Source organism: Gadus chalcogrammus, chromosome 3 (genome assembly GCF_026213295.1).
Source record: "Gadus chalcogrammus isolate NIFS_2021 chromosome 3, NIFS_Gcha_1.0, whole genome shotgun sequence".
Taxonomy (NCBI): domain Eukaryota; kingdom Metazoa; phylum Chordata; class Actinopteri; order Gadiformes; family Gadidae; genus Gadus; species Gadus chalcogrammus.
In genome coordinates, this window is record NC_079414.1 from 18985849 (window position 1) to 19008307 (window position 22459).

General features: G+C 43.5%; 1 protein-coding gene across 1 annotated transcript in view; it reads right to left on the bottom strand.

Moving 5' to 3' along the window:
* Positions 1-22252, bottom strand: part of mad1l1 (mitotic arrest deficient 1 like 1) — a 45753-nt gene extending 23501 nt beyond the window's left edge. The window contains exons 1-15 of the mRNA XM_056586484.1: positions 22159-22252; positions 21256-21420; positions 21011-21151; positions 20621-20800; positions 19722-19846; positions 19504-19585; positions 19297-19427; positions 18759-18873; positions 18366-18427; positions 11789-11875; positions 7745-7889; positions 4319-4459; positions 3466-3522; positions 2597-2688; positions 2239-2329 (exon numbers count right to left, since the gene is read on the bottom strand). Coding sequence (XP_056442459.1) covers positions 2239-2329; positions 2597-2688; positions 3466-3522; positions 4319-4459; positions 7745-7889; positions 11789-11875; positions 18366-18427; positions 18759-18873; positions 19297-19427; positions 19504-19585; positions 19722-19846; positions 20621-20800; positions 21011-21151; positions 21256-21399 — 1593 coding nt within the window. The 5' untranslated portion in view covers positions 21400-21420; positions 22159-22252. The remainder of the gene's footprint in view (positions 1-2238; positions 2330-2596; positions 2689-3465; positions 3523-4318; positions 4460-7744; positions 7890-11788; positions 11876-18365; positions 18428-18758; positions 18874-19296; positions 19428-19503; positions 19586-19721; positions 19847-20620; positions 20801-21010; positions 21152-21255; positions 21421-22158) is intronic.
* Positions 22253-22459: the final 207 nt, after the last annotated feature.

A 22459-nucleotide genomic window follows, 5' to 3' on the forward strand; every position in this document is an offset into this window, starting at 1 on the left:
AGCACACATCTAGGTGGACACACCCACTTCTGATGTCAGAAGAGCCAGATTTTCAAAACGGCTTGTAACGGCTAATAACACTCACAACTGGGGCATGTAATGGGAACTTTAAACATTTGGGGCTCCTGAACAATTAATGTTCCGATTTCCTGAACAATATTTATACTGAACTCAAGTCACAGGAGACAATCTATATGTTATATAACCAAACCCTTTCCAAATGCAGGGGCTCTTACTGGATTTATTATTTTCTTCTGGTATGATTGATAGATATTGGTCCATAGATGGTATGTCCCAAAGGATTTTAATTGGGATCCTTCACAAAACTCAGAATTTCTAAATGGCGGGAAATCTAAAGAAGTCGTACAATTATAACCGTGTTCAAAATGAAGAGACGCATATGTGTACAAATTTTCATAACTGTAGGTCAAAGGGGGTAGGAGATGTGCCGGTTCAAAGCTTACGTTTTTGGATGATTGCTCCACAACCTCTCTTACTCTGTGCTTGGTCCCATTATTAGAAATGTGTCCAGAGTTGGCGGGACGATGGTGAGGCTTTACTTGATAAAGGCAAGAGATTGTTACGGTTACGACGGAACTCTACAAAATTTGATAATGACCTTTATTTAGCCTGTATTTAGTTTGTTGGCGCCTGATTAACGAGCTCATTGTTTAAACACCATATTGACGACACTTGACTATGTACATGGTGGGTAGTTACAGTCTACCCAGATTGATAGGGAAAGCAACTAACCACAGATCAGGGTTGCTGCAGCTGTGGAGGCGGGCCAGGTGGAAGGGGTCAGCTGCAAGGGTTTGGATTTGCCCATAATATTGAATTTTCATCTGAAATTAAAGATAATGTAGGTACTATAGTACTACAGGGCCATATAAAAAAATCAATAGATATAGATCTTCTTGGGATGAAGAGGTTAAAAAAAGAAAAAGTGTTTATACATTTAAATCTTTCAAATTAATATCTTAATTCCGATGGCAGGTGAGCTAGAATCTGGGTGAATAGGGGGTAAGCAATATCGAAAAGCTGTTACTGTTTTGCGACTCATCCATGCTTGCAATAATACAAAAAAGTTGTGCTAAAAACAAAAACATCCAAAGGAAAACCCTGAATGCAGAAAGAGTCCAATCCACAACATCCACATGGCGTGCAAAGCACCAATAGTCGTTCATTTACCTCTCTTCGAATCACCCATCCCTGCAATGAGTCGCTCTTTCGTTCACCAGAGGCTGCTGGGGTTGCCGACACCTACGTTATGCTACCATGGAGGAGTCCAGACATCAGCTCTGGGGAACCGACGTGATCCACTTGCCAGGGCAACCTTGACGCCCCCTAAAATAGTCAATTGCCTAAAGAGGTGATGGTCATGCTCGACGAGCCTCGGATTGCTAACCCTCCGGAGCTAAATGGAGTCAGAAGGCAGCCCTCCACACCGCCTCATTACGGTGCCCTGGTGGGCCGCTCTGCCCAATACAGAGGCGGTGGGGGGGGTGGGGGGGGACACCCATCCAATAAAGGCTGAAACAGCGTGCGCGCACACAAAAACACACAGACGTTAGCGCACAGTCTGCCTCACAAACACTCAAACACTACACACCCAAATGCACGTACGCACAGACGTGCGCAGGAAAAGGCAATGGATCAGCTGCAAATTAGGGTTTTAGTGAAGCAACTTTGCAAGATGAAAGAGGACGGATTATAGTGCGTGCGTGGGTGTATGTGGCGTGGTGTGTGTTGCATGTGTGTGTACTTTCTTTATTATTAGTGCTGCTAAAGAGAGAATCTGTATGTGTGTGTGTGTGTGTGTGTGTGCATTAGAAAGTGGATTTAAGGTATTAATATGTGTTTGTCTTACATAGCCAGGGCGAGGCCCGGTCCTAGCCACCCTAAGCTCGGCTGGAAGGAGATCAAGTATTCTTTCCAGGAGTCATCCCTCCACTAGGGACCATTCTAATCCCCTGCTCTCGTCCACCAATGAGGAACCGAATTTAATCAGCAACGACAAGTTCCAGAACTTTCTCGTGCGCACTGCCGAGATTCCACCTGGGTCCAATTGTGTTGGAAAATGTGTCAGATCCCGGCAGTGTTTGTTGTAAATCAATCTGCGGTGTCGTACAGGCCGGGCTCCGCCACTGCCCTTGGGGGTGTTAAATTGGTTCCTTTGTGGCAGACGAGTCAATCCGTCACAAAGAGCACAGAGAGGAGGGCGCAGGGTACACCCACCTGCAGGCTGTGTCGCTCCAGTCTCATCTCCAGAATGTTGTTCTGCTCCTCTAATCGCTGTCGCTCCCCCTCAACATCCTCAATCTTCTGCCTGCAAAAAAAAAAAAGGACAAGAACACATTGCTGGGCTCAATGTCTCCCGGCTGTCCGTCATACTGTGGGAGGACAGCCCGTCATCTCTTTTGAACGGGAGGCAGGGGTGCAAAAGGCACAGCTCTAATGACAGACAGGTTAGTAAAGATGGCACAGCAGCAAACTATGAATATTTGATGACTCAACTCCTACTAGAGATGAGGGCGGGCTGCGTTTTATAAGTGCTGGGCAGTGCGTGTGTGTGTGTGTGTGTGTGTCCCTGTACCTGAGCAAGAGGACCTCCTCTTTGACCATCCCAGAGTTGCTCTCGGCAACGGAGCTCTGCTGTTTCCTCACAGACTCGAGCTCCAGCTCCACCTGAGCCGAGACACACAAAAAAAACACAGAAAAAACAAAATCCAAATGAAAGGAAACGACGAAGACACACGAACATCTGAGCGCTTTGTGCCGAGGTCTCTGGCAGCATGCCTAGCAGAGAACGCACGGCTCAAACGTTGCTGATGGAATCCTACAAAATCCAGCACAGCATGCGACTATCCTCCGCAAATGTAACGCACCAGAAACTGGTGGGTTTCTTTGCAACCATCGACATCCCATAATCCTTTAATTTTCATCTCACATCTGACCCAAATTGTGTTCCGTATTTCTGTTGAGGTAACTCTGGGTTTGAATTAAAGCTCTCTCTCCGACCCGCTCCCTCCTTGCGACTGATTGTCCTTAAGTGTCTGTCCGTCTGTCTGCACTCATCCTAATTCTTCATCTTCCCCAGACGAATAAGTAATTACTCCTCAACCCGACAGGTGGATTTCACGCATCAATTCTCATCGCCATGACTAGGTGACGTCTCCCTGGCAACGAGAACCTATCTGGGGGGAGGGGGTGCCTCAAGAGGAAACAGCCCCCGTGAAAACAACTGCGAGTAAAAGGGTGCAGCTTACCGATTATCAGTAAATGGTCAGAGCCCTGTTGCGGCACACATACACAAGCACAAACTCTAATCAATAGAGTGTGTGTGTGTGTGTGTGTGTGTGTGTGTGTGTGTGTGTGTGTGTGTGTGTGTGTGTGTGTGTGTGTGTGTGTGTGTGTGTGTGTGTGTGTGTGTGTGTGTGTGTGTGTGTGTGTGTGTGTACTAACGGATTGAAGTTGGAGTTTGAGAGTCCCGCTTTCTTCCTGGGCTTTGGTGAGCTGGCCCTGGAGAGCATCAAGAAAACATTAGGGACGAGAGAATCCCTCAAAACTGACATAACCACTAAACAACTAGAAATATTCTAAGTGATGGTTGCAAAAAAAAAAATCTGACACAAAGAGGCTCTTTTGAGTTCCTTAAGTGAATATTGAGATTGACATTCTCCGGGGCCATCACATGCGTTGAATATGAATATGTAAGACGCAGAGACGATAATGGGAGAGTGCTCTGGATTGTAAATGATGTTGACTGACTTTCTACGCTGTCAGCAAGTTGACAACAGTAACAGTAGATGGCAAGTGTGAATACGAAAAAGACTCGACTACGCCTCCACAGTCGCAGCTGCAGCGGCCTGGAGTTCGGTATCCCCACGGTTCCTTAGCTTAGAGTTAGCACACGTTCATCCAAAATGATAGTGAGGCAAGTACATTGTCTTGCTAACTAGAAGATTGTAATTACAGCACAACGCTTAACTAGTGTTCGGGGATTTCAGAGGAGAACACACTCCCACATTTGTCTCGGCGGCTCTGAAGCTCTGCACATGTTTCATAAGCGGACATCGGATTCAGCAGTAGATTATGCAACCGAAGTAGAAACCACGGAACACTTTTTTTTTTTTTTCCTCTTTCAAAAAGCCACCAGGATCTCATATTTATATGAGATCTTATGTTCCTTCGCGGCTCAAAGTGAAGCTCTAATAAAAAATCTAAAAAATTTCCAAAATACTAAATCACCGTTGGTGGGCACACCGATAAAGAAGATGAATGTGTTGGAAACCCAACGCCGCTCGTTTTCCTGTACCTCCATCTCCAAATGGTGGCTCTGGGTCTTCTGCAGGATGTCCTCCGCCTCCCTGAGCCGCTTGCTGAGCTGGGGAGAGTAGTCGGTGTGGGACAGCTCGCTGTCGTACGACTCCAGGATGGAGCGCATCCCGTCCCGCTCCTGGAGAACAGACAGACACACACACCGTAACTCATCTCGACGATACGCTCAGCAGCATACCAACAACAGAGGTACACAAACAGGGAAGAAAAAAACGTGTGTGTGTGTGTGTGTGTGTGTGTGTGTGTGTGTGTGTGTGTGTGTGTGTGTGTGTGTGTGTGTGTGTGTGTGTGTGTGTGTGTATTTCAAAGTGGAGTTCTACTGGTAGTGGATGTATGCATGCATGGAAAAATCAGTCAAGTCCATTTATCCATTGAATCCACGTTATTCCGTCCATGTAAATGTGTACATATGGTTGATGGATGTCTCTGCGATTGTACGAGGAGGAGGAGGATACGGCCGCGTGGCTTCAGCAGCGATGACAGGAGGAGTTTGAGGCGGTGGCAGCGCTCATCTGCATCTCCTCGCCGTGTGATATTCAAATCAGAGGCGGGGATATAAATCACATTTAATCAACGAGTTATGACAGACAAGTGTCTTGTCGTAAATGAAGCATTTAAAATGAGCCCGCTCCTTTGGTATCGCGCCCGTGTCTCTCACACTTTGACAAGATGATTTGGGCTGGGGGGGGGGGGGGGGGGGGGGGGGCCTGCCCGTGCTCGTCAGAAGAGACTCTCCAGGGCGGAGGTGTGTGAAGTCGGCGTCACCGCCACGGCATAGACTCTAGTCAATCAGCGCTGTACCAAGAGCTGCCTCCACCGAGGGACGCAGTGGAGGGAAGTCCCAACCGGGCACTGTCTCTCTCTCTCTGTGCTCAGGTGTCACTCCACCGGATGAGGCCCATCTCTGGAATAAAAACACTGTCTCTCTCACTGTCACTGTCAGTGTGTCCTTTGTTCCTGGCCTCCATGGACCAAAACGTACATGCTTCAGACATGAAGGTAAAAGAAATGTATATATGTATGATTTATTAATAGATCTATATCTATCCGTGTACGATATACCTTATTTATATGATACCTACATAATTTAAAACACATTTGTCCCACATGAAACGGTGATGCATATTCAAGCATATATAATTTTCAATTGCGTTAGTAATTGATGCCCGCCAAGGGGTCGTTTGCTTGCATAGCCTTTGGACACACTGTAGCACCTGCCAGACCAGCAGAATCGATGGGATTCCCAGAGCAACTCCAACAGACCTGATAAACACAATACAGCTGTTTATTTGTGGTGCACTTCCCCCACTAATTACATTAAAACTGGTTTCTTATCCCTGCCGCTACTCTGCAATCTATTTGGTTTTTTTTATAGTAATTTGGAAACTTGTGTAGTTGCTCCAATATTGAGTATCTGCTTTGATCGCTCTCAGCCTTACCTGGAACCCGCTCGCTAACTAAAATGGGATAAGAGCAACTGCTAAATGAACACAACATACAAACTTTGTTTTATAATGGATGATCATGCCTAAAGGTTGTTCTGGGTGTCTTTGTTTTCATTTAAAACTCAACTACCTACTCTACAAATTTCGTTGGGCCTTTTGTGAAACACTTTTTGCCTGGTGAAGATGAAGTCTGCTGACCCAGGAAAAAGTAGATTTTGAATAACCGCAGTAGAGAAATTATGCTTTCCTCGTGATACTTGCGATGTTGGAAACAAGACAACAACCAAAAATCCCAGAATTACGAATGACTTGTCATTCTGATTGTAGTGTCTCTTTATGGTGCCTGATCATGATGAGACGGCCGTTTGGGACACATTTCCGAAGAAAGCAACTGATGGGCCTCTCCACGTGCAAGCTGAAACAATCAGGAAACCTTTGTGTCAAGTCAAACAAGATGCGAATGATCAGACTCAACCAAACGTTCTCGAGATGTCCAACCACTCATAGGCGCCTGCTCACCCAGATTACTGATTATCATCGAGTAGATAACAAAGTAATATACAGTTCAAAGAGCAAAAGTAGCTTCTACAAACGATATTCTCTACAGAACGCCCAAATACAAGGTACTAGATGTATTGTGGCTGTGGGTCAAGTAAGTTGGTGGCGCGTGTGCGCGTGTGTGTGCCTGTGTGGCGCTAATGCTAACGACAACCCCCACGGCTGTTTACTGTCTATTAAGGTGCAATGGAATTCACATACACATAATCTAAATGAAAAATCAGCCTCTCTATTTGTGATGGCAACTCTCCATTTATACACACAAACTGAGAGATAAGAGAGAGCGAAAACAGAGAGGAGGACGCGGTGGGACGGAGAAACACAGAGAGGGGGGAGACAGACAGAGAAAGAGATAAAACAATCATAGTTTTTACCCCATTTTCTCTAAATTGCTTTTGGTCAACTCCTATCTAGCGGAGGAGAGAAAAACCAATTGTGCTTCCATTAGGTGAGCCGGCCATGCACGTAAAGCGCTGCAACAGCCTTCACACCGCCAGCGTTGCGGTAAGCTCAGTGGTCCTTGCGGTATAAGCTCGGGGCAGGTCACACCTTGAGACACGTATGAGAGATGTGAGAAACACAACACTGCGCTGCGCTGTCACTTCCGCCACACAGAGCCCCGCCAGGAGGAGCAGAAGGGGGGGTCACCGAGGGCCAACACACTGAAGGAGGAACCCATTTGCACGGTGTTTCCTCGGCACCCAAACGTCTGCATAGAAGGGAATAATGGGATCCTGTATGCGGAATCATTACTCGCACCTCAATTTGTCATCCGCGTCAAAACAGCGTGAAGCTGTGAGGGTTTTTTTTAACCGCACCGGTATAAAGCGCCCTTGATCCCTCTTGGGATTTATGGGCTGGATATATATAGGTGTGTGTGTGTGTGTGTATGCATGTGAGTGTGTGTAATGTTTGTGTGTTAGGACAATGATCATGTTGACCTGGGAATTGGACACACTGAAAAATCGATATGGAACTAAGTCCCAGTCAGTGCAGGCAGGGAGGGGGGGGAAGAGAGAGAGAGAGAGAGAGAGAGAGAGAGAGAGAGAGAGAGAGAGAGAGAGAGAGAGAGAGAGAGAGAGAGAGAGAGAGAGAGATGAGAGAGAGAGAGAGAGAGAGAGAGAGAGAGAGAGAGAGAGAGAGAGAGAGAGAGAGAGAGAGAGAGAGAGAGAGAGAGAGAGAGAGAGAAGAATACAGAGACAGACAGAGAGACAAACAAGGGTAAGGGAGAGAGAGTGAGGAAGAGCGAGAGAGAGCGAGAGAGAGAGAGCTCGGACGGCATCGGTTGCGAAGATTTGTGGAGGGGCATCGCGGTTCTCGTTTGTATGCATGCTACCGCTGTGGCGGGTGTGAACACATTCTGCAGGGGTGCATGAGTGTGTGTGTGCGTGCGCGTGTACCTTGGTCAGCAGCAGCACCCTCTTCTGCAGCCGGCGGACCAGGGCGTCCTGCGTCTCCCTCTTCTTCTGCTCCTCCAGGGCCTTGCTGCGCTGCTGGGACGCCTCGCCCTGCAGCTGGGACTGGGAGCGGTCCACGCTACGCACCCTGGCACACGGACGGAGAGATGGGACGGTTAGGAGAGGGCAAGTGGACGGGACTACCGGACCCCTGATATTGGCCAGCGCCAATGATATATACATATATTTTTTTAACAGCACTGCTTTTAACCTGTAGCCCTTTGAAATCTTCGGATGAAAAGGGCACTATAAATGAATGCATTATATTATTATACTATATTGTCGGTAATAAACAAGTACCATGATCATGTTCTCATGTAAACTTCTCCAAAACAACCACCAAAACTGTTTTTTTAATGGGGTATTTTGTCTTATATGATCGTCAACATTGTAATCTATGCAATTTTATCTCTGTAACTGAAATGAGTCCCCAATCAAGAGACTCTAAATTGGGGACTCTGAAGTGTTTCAAAACACTTTGTGAACATTCAACTCTGCTGCGAACGAAGGTGGCGTCATGACCAAGGGGCACCGGTAGCACGGTTTGAGAAAGGAAAACGGTGTACAGAAAAGAAAATTTCTGTACACCGGTACGGTTTGTGTAGATGATGAAGCTCTGTATGAGCAGCGATTTATTTAATACCAGCGTCCGAGGTTTAGTATTCCCCGACACATCTAGTATACGCTGCGGTGTGTGTGGATGGTAAACCTCTGTCTGAGCAGCGATTTATTTAATACAGACTTCCGAGGGTTATGCTTCCTGGATACCTATAGTATAACGCTACGGTCTGTGTGGATGGAGAACATCCGTCCAAGCATTGATTCATTAAAACCCTCTTCTGGGGGTTGAGGATTGCCGGAAATCTATAGTATATCGCTACAGTGTGTGGTTCATGTTATATACAACACCACTCATTATAACCCTAAAGGTACCAACGAGTAACAAAGTTGCCATGGGACGTTACCATGTCGATAACACGCCCCGCTCTTTCCTAGAAATCTCAGCCCTCTTTTAGGATCTCAAAGTATTAGAATTCCCCCTGAAACAGTGGGTTCACTGGCTCTTTAATCTGTAATGTATTAACAACTTGTAACGGTAAGTACCCAAATGTAAGTACTTGTACTGAGAAAAAGTGGAATCGTGCATCCGTACCACAGACATATTCTAAACAAGAGAAATTCCTCAAAGAAAAGTTATTTGAATTTAATTGAAGGGCGTGCATGCATAAGTTGAGGATAACAGGGACATGCAGCCGCTATTCAAATGAATTAATTCATTAAATTAATCGATCACAATAAGAGACGGACCACTTTAATAAATGCATCTCTGGAATGGGAATTCATTCATTCATTCAAATAATAATAAAACTGTTTTAATCACCTTCACATCACTATAAAACGTCACAAATGTACATCCATTCAATATTCTATGTTTCTTTATTTTTTTTCATTAGGTGTATTGGAGAAGCGTACTTTCGCCATTTGCGGTTGCTATGCCGTGAAGACTTGGGATGGGATCATTAATATCGATACCATTTCCGATACTCCTTAACGATCCAAGTCTTTATTGATGCCACTATCGATACTTTTCTATTAATTGGTGGAAATACGAAGCGCTTTTAGTGATGAGGAAAATATTTAGGAAATAAATAATTGCATTTTAAATTAAACATGTAATTCTTAATAGATATTGACATCAGTAGTTTTAGTTATATAAACTAAAAGTATTAAAGCATTATACAACTGTATTAGCAATAAAGAAACATGAGTAATACAGTATTACTCATGTTTCACACCAAAAACTAAATTTCCAGTTACTTTATGTTACATTTGAACGCATCATGATAACCTAACAGTCGTTTTACTGAGCCAACCTCAACACATCATCACGCAGCACATCTGAAACTTTATTTACTTTTTAAGATAACTAGCTTGTATGCTGCTGATTACAACACCGATTTCTCAATTGGATTACAATTTTAACTGACGGGACTAGCGACAATATCTGTGTGTGCGAATACCGCTCGTAGTTTGAGTGGATGATTAAGACGGGCCTGTCTGTGGTGCGATAGGAGAAGGAGGAGACAGTCTTTTCAACTCGGAGACAGTCGAAGGTACTGCATTTGGTCTTTATTTGATGCACAATGCCAATGTGCTTGGCCATTGAGGTTGTGTTCCCCCCTTTACAATAAATGATTTTCGCCCTTTTCGCCCATTCAGCCATCCTCGCAAGCAAAGTTAACTGTCAGACTTCACTTGTTTGACTCGTAATACCTGTTTGCTTACAATTCCATTCAAAAACATTGGTGGACACGCTGCAGGGATTGGATTGATTTGATTTAAATGCCGTGACGCGACTCGAGGGACACAACATTACATTACAGGACAAAAAAAATAATAATGAACGACGGGACTCGATAGTGGTATCGATAAGCCCAAACGTTAATGATTTTCGGGTTTTGAAAAAATTGGAACCGGGTTCTTGATAGAACCGGGTTTCGATCCCACTCCCTAGTGAAGACTCGTCTCTGATCTGCTTCAGTGTTACCCAAGACGCCTACCCCCCCCCCCCCCCCCCCCCCCCCCCCCTGCCTTGCGTGAGCCTTGAAACCAAAGTTGAAGCTGTACAGGGCTGACGGCAAGGCTAGAAGTGTTAGTGCATCCCTCTTGCTAAATCACTGATTACTCTCGGTTGGAATATTGCAATAAGTGGATTTGCAGCAATTCTTGCACGGAACGCCTGACTTGTTGTCGCACCTAGGGGGATTAAACTAATATCCGAATCGCAGGGTGGATGGCTGCAGCACATTGAAGACAACCATTAAAACTCCAATGTGGGCTGACTGTAAGCACTGCTTCTGTGGACAAAATTGAGTTTAGTGGTGGAATAGTAAAGAATTGCACACCAACCGTAATATATAGTAGGACTTAGGCTGCACTGCACAGTACCAACAGCAAGTGTTTCCCTCCTTCGGTTGCTCATGTAAATACATGTTTTTTCCTTACCTAAGTTTATGCAATTACATTTATCTGAACATAGAATGTGTTGCGTGCATTTTATTCATTTTTTTCATTCTTTATTATTTTCTTCGACTTGCACTGTTCTTTGAACTGCAGTAACCCCTTTATCACCCTTCTGTAAATCTAATCGTTTCCCTTCGGGGGGGTAATAAAGTGCTATATCTCATCGTATTCTTTTACGCTAGGACAGAGCATTGTTTGATGCTCCGGATCAAACAATGTCCACCGACTCGGAAATGGCATTCTCCCTAATGGGAGGAAGAACGCCATTCAATGGATCCCCATTAACCACAACTTGGCCCGGTCACCGTCGGGTGTCGGCTGGATCACTGGTCACCAACAACAACAACCTTTCCTCTCCAACCTTTAAAACATGCTCTGCTCTGCCCTCCTCCTCCTCCACCACCACCTCCGCCACCATCCTCCCAGCCAGGAGCTCAACACATTCATCAGAGAAGCGGAGCTCGTTAGATAATGAAAGTCTTCCGTGCTAGACGTGGCCTCCACGTCGATGCTGCCAAGTGCACGAGCAAGGCCCTCTCAACACACACACTCTCAACAGAAACAGTCTAATTACTCCTTTCCCCTTGCTATTGCAGACCCACTATTGCAGATACACGCACGCACATGCTCAGACACACACAGAGCACAAGTGCGGCTCTTATATTTAATTCTGTGTGTTTCTTGCCAGTTTTATCCATCTCTCGTGTTCTTCACCCATGCATTTAGCGGAGCGTATCTCTGAACAATCCTTAATTGTCACAAAGTTAATTAAACTGGTCCAGAGTCTGATGGGGTGTGTGTCTCTCTCTCTGTGTGTGTGTCTCTGTCTCTCTGTGTGTGTGTGTGTGTGTGTGTGTGTGTGTGTGTGTGTGTGTGTGTGTGTGTGTGTGTGTGTGTGTGTGTGTGTGTGTGTGTGTGTGTGTGTGTGTGTGTGTGTGTGTGTGTGTGTGTGTGTGTGCTTACCTGCTAGAAAGTGTGTAGTTCTGCTCTTTCAGGGCAATTTCCCTCTGCTGAATCTGAATCACTTCCCGAGACAGATCTTCAGGCTTCCTACCGAGAAACGCAACACAGAATGGTTAGCACGCACACACACAATGAGAAATCAATAGGGCTGTGAGGGAGAACGCGATTCGGACGGCGACTAGTGGGAAACAGCAGAGTTCCTCCAAGGTGTTAGCAGGGCCAACGAGGGGTGCGGATTAAGATGACAAGAGAAGCGGTAAGAGTGATTAAGGGTGAGAGGGGGAAGGATCTGCTAAACAGTGGCCACTAATGTAATGAATGAACTCACTGCATGGGACAGATGGAAAAATTGTGGAAAACACATGAATAATCAGGAGACGGGGAAACAGATCTGCTACTTAAAATGAGATAAAATGAAAAAGCAGCCAGAAAAAACAACAGGGGACGGGGTAGACACAGAAGAGCGGGAACAATCAAGCAGCTTCTCGCAGACTTCCAAAGCGCATTAACAGTATGCCTCACAAGACACATGCACTTCAGCGCACAGCACAAGTTATTGCAGCTGGAGAGCATAGGCAACAGGTTGGCAAATAAAGATGGACGCAAGGCAACGTTAGTTTTTTTCCAGAGGCTGCCACAGCGGTTTTGTTGTTGTGACCAATGATTGGAGTATAACATTAAGCGGCCTGTGCAAAAGGCTGGGCCATGTGGGCGGAAAAAGCTTAATTAGACTAGAACATATCAAATCTAGTGCTACAGACAGAGCCCAATCTCGTTGATTAGTATACAATTTAAAAAAGTATAGGAATCCATCTATAGCATCTTCAATGCAACATGTTTGGTAAACGTGTCACAGCACAGCATTAAGGGCAATTTGTGCATTACTGTTAGCAGACTAGTGTAATATCAGATCACAAGCATAGTAGTTGGTTTAGTATTATTACGATGCAGGATTTTGATCGGCCAATGCCGTTGTAAAAGGTCCAAATGGATGATCTGCTGTCCATATTTTGCTCGTGATCTTTTCAAAAGAGGACATAGCTCGCGTCATGCTGTACATTCTCTAATTGCAGCCTGCCATTCTTCAGGAGCGTGACAGTCTAGCCATTACAGACCTTCACTACTGGAAATTACAAGTTCTCCTGCTCACAACTATTGTATGTCTAGCCAGCCTCAGACAACTTTTGTTCTCAACCACTCAATAGACTGCCACTGTTGTCCTAAACGCACATCAAAACATGCCACAGCGTTTTCGGGGTAGACTGGTTTACAGAAAGTTGCCAGTCTTATAATTCTCTTCTTCAGTCTTATAAGCACCATTTGATTAATTGCCCCATTGTGCATTTATTTCCCTCCTCTAGCTCCCATGATTGAGGAGGAAGAAGTAGGTAACCCACAGCACAGCACATTCATTACGCACAAATCTGCACTGTTATGCTTAGCACAGCTTTCTTAATAAATAAACTGAATACATAAATATTAAATCCAGCACGACTGGACTTTGTTCAGGGGTCAGAGGCAACCAAGAGCCAGAGACATGCGTGATGAATTCTAAGGGCCACGTGTGGTGTGGAAGGCCAACGCTGTCGATTGCTCTGCCATTGCATTTCAACAGCAGGGGCCTGGCGTCTTGTTAAAATGTGAGAAACTTGTTTGGGAGAAAGTTTGGTTGCGTCAGCAGGGGAATGATCCCAGGCGCCAGGCCGGGTTAACCCCGGAGAGGGTTCCCCGGCAGAAAGGTGAATGTCCTGCGATGGCTAGTCAAGCTGGAGCCCGGATCTCACTCCTGATGGTGTGAAAGCGGAGCGCCGTTTGAGACGCGCCAGTCCACAAGAGGTGAGCCGACTGACCTGAACACCTTGCTGCCAATATTGCAAGAACGGAGGAGTAAATCTAACCTCTGAACCGTGTACAGAGCAGTTTGCTACTGTAGCTCAAAAACACTTAAAGCAGTCCCTGCAGCAGCCTTGAGCTATACCAAATATTAATGAGTAGGGGTCCAATTCCAATATGCGTAACTCAATGTTCTTTCCAAGTTCTGCTAACATAATTAAGAAATTGCACTTGTATAAAAATAAAAATAACTAAACATCAGAAGACTTTTAACGGTGTTAAAATAATTGTACACCCCACACACGTTATTTATAGAACATGCCGTCACAAGATACAGTCAAGGTCATGTTTATTTGTTGTACTTTTTAAATGCCAGCAGCAAATCTGCACTGTTGTTAAGCCGTTTGGTAAACCTGTGCCAACGCTAACATACACTTATAAAAAAAATGAAGACTTTAATCAGTCGCTTAGAGAAAGCCATAACAACTACCGCTTAAGACTACCGGCTTCTCCTTTTGGCTTTAATAAGTCTCTTAGAGAGAGCCATTACAACTACCACCTGAAGAGTACACGCTTCTCCTTTTGGCCTTCGGCAACATTTCAATAGCAGATATAAAAAGGCTTTTGGAAACAGACAAAGCCATCAGTGTGAACAGAAACTTGCTTTGCCACGAGGCAGACAATAATCTGGTTATTCGTGTCCATGCGATCAATAATACAGCACACTAACAATGCAGTGTTATTACTACAGACAATCTAGTTTGGTAGACCCTGGTGCTTTGGTGATCAACCATCCTGACAGATGCATGGAAACGTCCTTCAACACTAGTGGGTTTGCTGTGACCGTGCAGGTCAAATAAGGGGATTCAATTGGATGAATGCGCGATTTCCCCATATTATTTCCATAGTCCCTGCTGCTACTTGTGACAGAAGCCTGGATGGAAAGAAATGGTTTAACAATACATTTTAATATATATTGTATTGTTAATAATAAGACTCACTATAAGTCCAGCCTCATTCATATCATTAGCAGTTTGCGCATGTCTGTGTAGTTACTCTATATATTATAATTATAGACTCTTGGACCTATGCATCTAATAACCTCGATATCTGTGGGTGAGGGTTGGATTCAGGACTTTGTCTCTGCTTTCTTGCACCTCTCTCCAATATCTGCGCGTACCTTTGCTCCATTTCACCCAGATTGGCCACTATGCTCGTCTTCCCTGCATTTCTTCTTTTGTTCTATCCATTTGTCCTTTTGCTAATTTTCTTGGCTTTCTCACAGGGTCTGCTGCGTTTTCCCCCTGCCCTGTATTGCAGCGCTTATCAGCTGCCGACAGCTCTATCTACCTAGAACATCAATTATAACATTTCCGTAAACTGGAATGGTGTACCACAAATGCACCCTTTACAGTTAAATGGCTCAGAGTCCTTGAAAGCATTTAAAAAAAGGCAAAATGCTTGAATTGGGAACATTTGACTCTGTTGCTCTAACTCAACTCTGTTATCGGTCAACCTTTTGAAAAGGTTGAATGAAGGTTGTAGTTTTATAAACTACATACAAATCTGCCCAGAAAATGTAATGTTAATTTTCAATTCATTAATTTTGAATTTCTCTAAGCATAAATTGTGCCTACAATTTAAATTAAGCATTATTATTATTAGGGAAAGTATAATATAGTTATTATTATTATTAGTAGAAGTAAAGATATACATTTGTTATTTTAGTTTATCCGGAAGATGCAAAGACTTATACCCCAAATATTAGAACCAACGATACACTCACAAAATTTGAGGAAAATGGTCTTACTAGATGCAAATGTATCTGAATTAGATCAAACCTAAAAAAAAAGCCTCAAAGCCACACCCAATGTACTGCTTAACCTACAATTTTTTTTATTATTATTGTACTCTCAGTACAAATATAATCTCTCCACACCCCTTACAAATGGAATTCATTCAAGTGTTGTTCAAACAAATTCACAAGGTCTATTCTTACAAACAAATTATATCCTGCTCAGTCTCAGCAGAAGATAATATTTTTAATACAATTGACCAACCAACAGTATCTAAATAAACGCTTCAAATAGCCTTTTCCAGTGAAAACCAAATAAATTCACTACAAAGTAATGAATGATTTCCCTTTGGCTTTGGCTTTGAGAGGAATGCATGTGTTCTTTTTTAAGGTGATAATGAGAAAACAGTGCATCTTTTCTTTCATGCTCTCATACCAAGTTGTTCTGGAAATAATTCAAGGATAGCTAATAAGCATCACTAGCAGCAAGGCCTGCTTCAGATCATAATAGTATTATTGGTGTGTCTTATTAGAAGACCAAACGTTTTGCCCAATTGGTAAATGTTTACAAATTGTAGCCAGTTTTTGTATTCATAAGTCCTAATTTGAAAATACCCCGACCATCTTCACATGCTTATAAAATGAACTCAACTCTATGTTTAGTCACTGAAATATGATGATCTAACCAATGGTATACCATTAAGTTTCAATCTTAAAGACATCCGGATCTTCCAGTGATAGGTACCGCAATTCTGTGCGGCGGCACAATTGCAAAGAAACTATACGCCGATACACAATCAAGTGAGTTGCAGGAGCTACGCCATACCCTCACTGGCAGGACAGCCACTGCTGTGTGATGGAAAACATGTCACCTTTAGTGCGCCGCATGGGACTTGAATTCATGGTGGGAATGTCCCCACCAACACCCGGTTCATAACATTCATAATAATGCATATAAAAGTGTCCTATTCATACAACAGAAAGTGTAACTTTTCAGCCTTCCATAACAGCTGTTGCTCTCTACAGCCAAGGAAAATAACCGTTGGTGGGCTGCACACAGAACAGGCCAAGAGCAACATCCAAAATGGATTTTCTCTTGTCGAGGTTTTGGAATTCTCATTAATAAGTGTGACTCGAAGTAACATTAAGTTAGCAGGAATGGCAGTGTGCTTGACATTGTAGTCAAATTATACAACAAATTTATTTTTAATCACAATATGGAGACTAGATCTTTAAGGGACACATTAACCCAAATTATGTACTCAGCGGATGATATAATTTATGTAATTTATACAATTCTAATTGGCCCCAGACTTAAGTTAATCAGACTTCTTCATTCAGTTAATGAATATGTAAATAGCGTAATCTGCATAAATACATCTCTGCTTTTCCCATTCATTTAACCAACCCATCTATCAACGTTCCGTCCACATAACTCTAGAAAAGATTAAAAAAATATTAGTTTTTGTAAATTCCTATTTAAAAAAGGTAGGCACAGCCTGACAAAGCCTGTGCATTTATTTGTTTAGTTTTGCATGGGGTCATTTGGCTGATGGATACTGTTCAAAACCAAATTCATGGAAACATTGTGATGGAATACCACATCATACTTTGATGCACTGAAACAAAGTAGAAACATTATCCAGTTAGTTATCTCCTAGAAAACATCCAGGCTGAAGTTTTGATTGGCCCTGTGGAGAAGAGCCTTGCCACTAATGAGTATCACAAGTGCATTGTATTCACACATGCTGGTTTCTTTTTACCCTCCTCTACAATTCCAACTTCAAGATACATTTTTGAGTCTTTTTACAACACATTTGTTAAAGCTTGGCACATTTTGAATGCCCCAAGTAGTGAGTGGCAAGCTACAATTGGGTGTTTTTTGTGGTTGAAATGCCAGGTGCAGACACTATTGAGCCCTGCATTTAGTAGCTTGGTCATCAGCTCTTATAAGCTCATCAGTCTGATAAGCGTTTGGTCGGAAATAACTTGATTTATGAGAACGTTCCAATAATATATGTACTGTCCCTTTAAATTTATTCAATTTAGCTGCAATTTGGCACTTGGATGGTTTTTCACCACTCGATTTAGCCTCCCACTGCTTCACTAAGCTCTTTTGACATTGCTACAAACAACTGGAAAAACTTTTCCTATCAATCTTTTTTTTCAGAAGGTAATGGACTGGCAGTTGTGACAACATGCAGAGCACGCCAATATATAATGTCATGACACTATTAACATGTAAAAATGTTGACACTATGATTTCAATTAAGAAGACGTCTCTGCTAATATTGTGATTAAACACATCGTGTAGCAAGAAGATATTATGGTTCATTTTACACAAGCATTGTGTTAAGGTCTTCAATCATAATTGTATATGTAATATAATTAAGTAAAAATAATTAACAAACTTTCATCCAGATCATTGCTCGCTAGATTTTGCTAAATAATATAACACATGTTGGCAGAGGAAGCATATCATCAGGAGAGTCTAAATGCTTTGTTTTTAGCGTGTGGGAAAAAATGTAGGAACACTTTCAGTGCCAAAGCAATAATTTATTTTGTTATAATCTCTTCACGTACTCACTTACCAAGGCTGAATCGTTTACCGTGACATAGCTCTACTTGGAGCAAAGCAATATTGACTCATTGGTAGAAAACTGTCCGATGCTTCCACTTCATAATAATCTTAGTCTCTCTTTGCACTTATAACGAGACGATGACCTTGTTGAATGGAAGATGTTGTATATTACCATTACCATGCAGTTAAAACATGTATGAAAAAAAAAGTGTATGACACAATCATGAAGATTCAACAAATGTAAAACCCAGCGACTGCAGGCTTGGGTGACATATTTAGAAATGGCCACAGCTCCCCCTAGTGCATCATCAGATTCAGCAGGCCAAAACTAAAAATGGAGCCATATTTCGTACCCTAAATTCACTTACCTTATGTTCAGCCCGGTAGATTGTCCAAGGTTCTCCCAGGCCTGAAGCTTTTCAATCAGCCTCTATGTTTAATTTGTACAAAAAAATACAATGTATAAGAAACGCATAACACACACACACACACACACACACACACACACACACACACACACACACACACACACACACACACACACACACACACACACACACACACACACACACACACACACACACACACACACACACACACGGCTGGATGGAACCTGAATTACAGCTGATTGCACATGGGTGTATCAGTGGGCCTAAAGAAGAAACTTTTTCAGTTTTTTTTAATCTTTACTTGATACTGGGTACAAACACACAAGCAGCAAACTAGTCAAAAAGAAACACAAACAAAATGCAAAAACACACCTCTTTCTCCAGCTCTGAATTGACAAGGTCTTCATTGGTCTTCTCCATCCTCTCCAGTTTCCTCCTCAGCCCTTCGACCTCCTCCTTCAATAGGCTGCTGTTCTCTCTGCTCTCCCTGATCAAACGAAAAGAAGATATCATGAAACAGGTTTTTTTAAGAAAACAAAAAGACCACTCGTTTCTGGACCGTTCTAATCACCAGCCCAACACCAGGAAAAAATTCGGTCAATAGAAGGATGTAATACCAGGAGCCCAACTTCATATGCACAATATGAGGAGGAAGTTATCTAGTGGTCTTTAGTAAGTTAGGGAAGGAAGGGTAATCCCGATCCAAGGCCCCTTGTGTCGGATAAAGTAATGCTAAAGAATATGTAGCTTCACCTCCGTGTTGCGGCTTACATAGACTTCATCAGGGTCTTATCAGATGCCAGCAACAGCATAACGTTCAGGATCAGCGGGGAAGGCCTACCAAGCATGTTTTGGCCGTGAAGATCGTCCGTTAGTGCCCTTCTTAGCGCTGACCGGCAGCACGGATTACCTGAGGTAGGCGTTGTCTTCCCGGAGGCGGCGCACCTCCTTGTCCAGGTCTTGAACCCTGGCGACCTCTGACCTCATGGTCCTCACCAACGCAATGTCCTGCTCCTGAAGTGACAGACGTCTCTCCAACTCCTGGCGGAGAGCATCAGTCAGTGAGTGAGGTGAGTGAAGTGAGTGAGGTGAGTGAGGTAGCGCGCGAGTGACAAACCTTGATCTTATTCACATGTTCGGAGCACGAGGACTGGGCAGACTGGAGACTTTGGCAGAGCTGGGACATCTCCTGGTACCTCCTAAAATCATAGAAGTGAACCCAACAGAGTGGACGGCACCATTATTACCTTTAGCTTTATTATGACAAGCCGGATTATATAAATTCCTTCTGCTCTGTGTTTCATGCCCTGAGGGAGTGAGTGAGTAAGTGAGTACCTCCGTTGCAGGTCCAGTTGCTCCTGCAAGGACTGGATCTCCAGGTTCTTTGTGGAGATGGTACAGTCCTGATTCTGAACCGTCTGTTTCAGTTCTCTGATCTCATCATGCAGAGAACTGATCGTCTGCGGCAGGGCAGATGATGAAAAAACATAAACACATATTGCTGAGGAAGAAACACTAGAGCACATAAAGTAGTGTATGTGTGCGTGTGCATTAGGGCTGGGCGATAAACCGATATTTGAAATATATCGATATATTTTCAAATGAGATATGAAAGACGCTATCGTCAACATCCATATAGTTTAAGCACATTTGTTCCAAATAACAGCAGTTTCAAACCGCACCTGCCGCCTGCTATTTCGTTACCCTGCTTATCTCTCTCCCGCTATGCCTCCAGCTCACACACACACGACCCGGCCCCCCTTCCACTCGCGTCACTTTTTTAAATCCCCTACGGCGGGAAACATGGAGTCCGCCGGCAACAGGGCGCCGAGGAGCTTGTATGTAAGCGGAAGACAAATGGCTCCATGGTTGGGAAGTGGTTTGGGTACAAGGTGTCTGACGAATTACAGAATCTGGTATTTTGTAGAGTGCTTAAAATCTGTCGCAACTAAAGGGTCGGGTACGACCAACATCTTCCATCACTTGAAGTAGAACTACAAGGTACAATATGAAGAGTGCTCAAAAATGCGTGCCATGACGCAAAATCTTAAACTGTCTCGAAAATGTATTCTTTTTTTTAATTCCGATAAAGGCAGTACAGCAATTGTCCCAAAATGATTGCGGACTCCCGGACACCCGCCGGAGCAGAGCTCTTGTTTACGTTTAAAACGTAAACAAGTAGCCTAGCAACGGGGCCAGCACCCCTGAACCCCCTGCGGGTTTTTTGTATTTACCTGGTTTGCAGTGTTTAATCTCACATCTCGCTCCAACACCTTCTTGTTCAGGTCATCGAAGTTCTTGCGCAGAACTCTGTTATTCCCAAACTGCTCTGAAAGGTTTTTAGCAGCATCTCCCTCCTTCTCCTCCAGACGTTTGATTCTCCCCAGGAGGTCCTGATTTCGGTCCACCTCTCGCTTGAAAAACAAAACGTAAAAAAGGTTTGCTTTAATAATCTGCTCCATCTAACTTCTGATCTCTAATTGGCTGTTATTTGTGTTTCAATGCATCAGAGACAAGAGGGATGTGCATTTGTTGAACTGCATCCATTTTTTTTTTATAATAAGCATTCCCAAGGACAATTACAACACAAACGACAACAACAACACAGAAGTAGCCTACTATACCTCCAGATCCCGGGCGCTATCAGTGGCAACCTTCTCAAGCTCAAAGCGAGCACGCTTGTGACTCAACTCCATCTGTTTCTTCTCCTGGTCCAACTGAATGTACTGGCTCTTGGACTGAACCCGTTCTGCTGCGTCTAACAGCTGAGAGATAGCAGGCTATTAATGGGGTTTGCCTGAGAGTGCTGTATGTACACATTAAGGTTATAAATGGTGTTCCTGCCGTGGATGGACGGATGGATGGTTACCTCCATGCTGCGTTTGTAGTTTATCTGCAAGTTTGCACTTCCTGCTGGTTGCTCGGAGTGGCGCTTGGGAGGCTCAGGGTGAGAGATAAATGAGTTGAAGGACTTGAGGGTTGAGAATACAGTGGTGTTGTCCTCCATATCCATCTTGAGACCACCTGTGTATTGCTATGTGAAACACAGAAGAATCTTGATACCATCGAACCATGTAGGAAGTTCAGATTTAAGGTGACAAGAGCAGGTATGATACAGATTACTCCACTGTAACAACCCTCCCCATTCAGAAGTTCATCAATAAAGTCATCCCTATAGCGCAGATAAATAGCATGTTACATGAAGTGTAACCAGGTGAATAAGTTACTGTGAAACCGGCTGTAGTGAAGCGTTGCCGGGTAATGGCTAAATCAATGCCCTGAAGAGCAAATGCATCTTGGAAATTAGCAACCAGAAAATACCATTTTATTATATATTAATAATCGTTGTTAAGGGCAGACGGACAATAAACTCGTTTAACGGTATCTGAAAACAACTTGAAGGCTTTTACTTTTGAGGTTGTCCGGAAATGCCTGTCTTTGCGCTGGCCAGCTTTATTACAAACATCAACATTAGCTAGACAGGCTATGTGTTTACTGATAGTTTGGACTGCAGGCGAAATGTATCTTGAATTTAATCAGATAGCTGTGTCAACAATCTGGGCTGATCTCCTATTGCAATTTTCTTTTCAAAAGAAAAGATAGTATTTGTTATGCTACAGCGAGGTATATCGTTGGGGATCTTTACGCTAATGTGATGTGCAGATGAGTGTCAGAACAAGTTTATAGAGCGAAAATGGTTCATGCAAAATGACCTGGTTCAATGGTGCTCTAAATCTCTCATAGCCTTGATAATGTCCAACAAAATCCTTACCCTTATTGTTGTCGTACTTGTAGTAGTTAACGTTAATACTATCCGTAGCTATCCAGCAGCATGCCAAAATCCCTCCAGTTTACTTTGACGTGAACTGTGAAATATCACGAGACTTCAGCGTAAGATCTTAAATGTGTAAAGCAGCACATGGAACTGACAGTTGTACAAATATTGTGTGTACCAGAGTGATACATCACGCGCAACGATGTTTTCAATGAAAAAATAATAAAGTAAATAATAAATAAATAAAACCAATTAATACGCCGTTGCATTACTTAACCCACATTATCCATTACGTGGG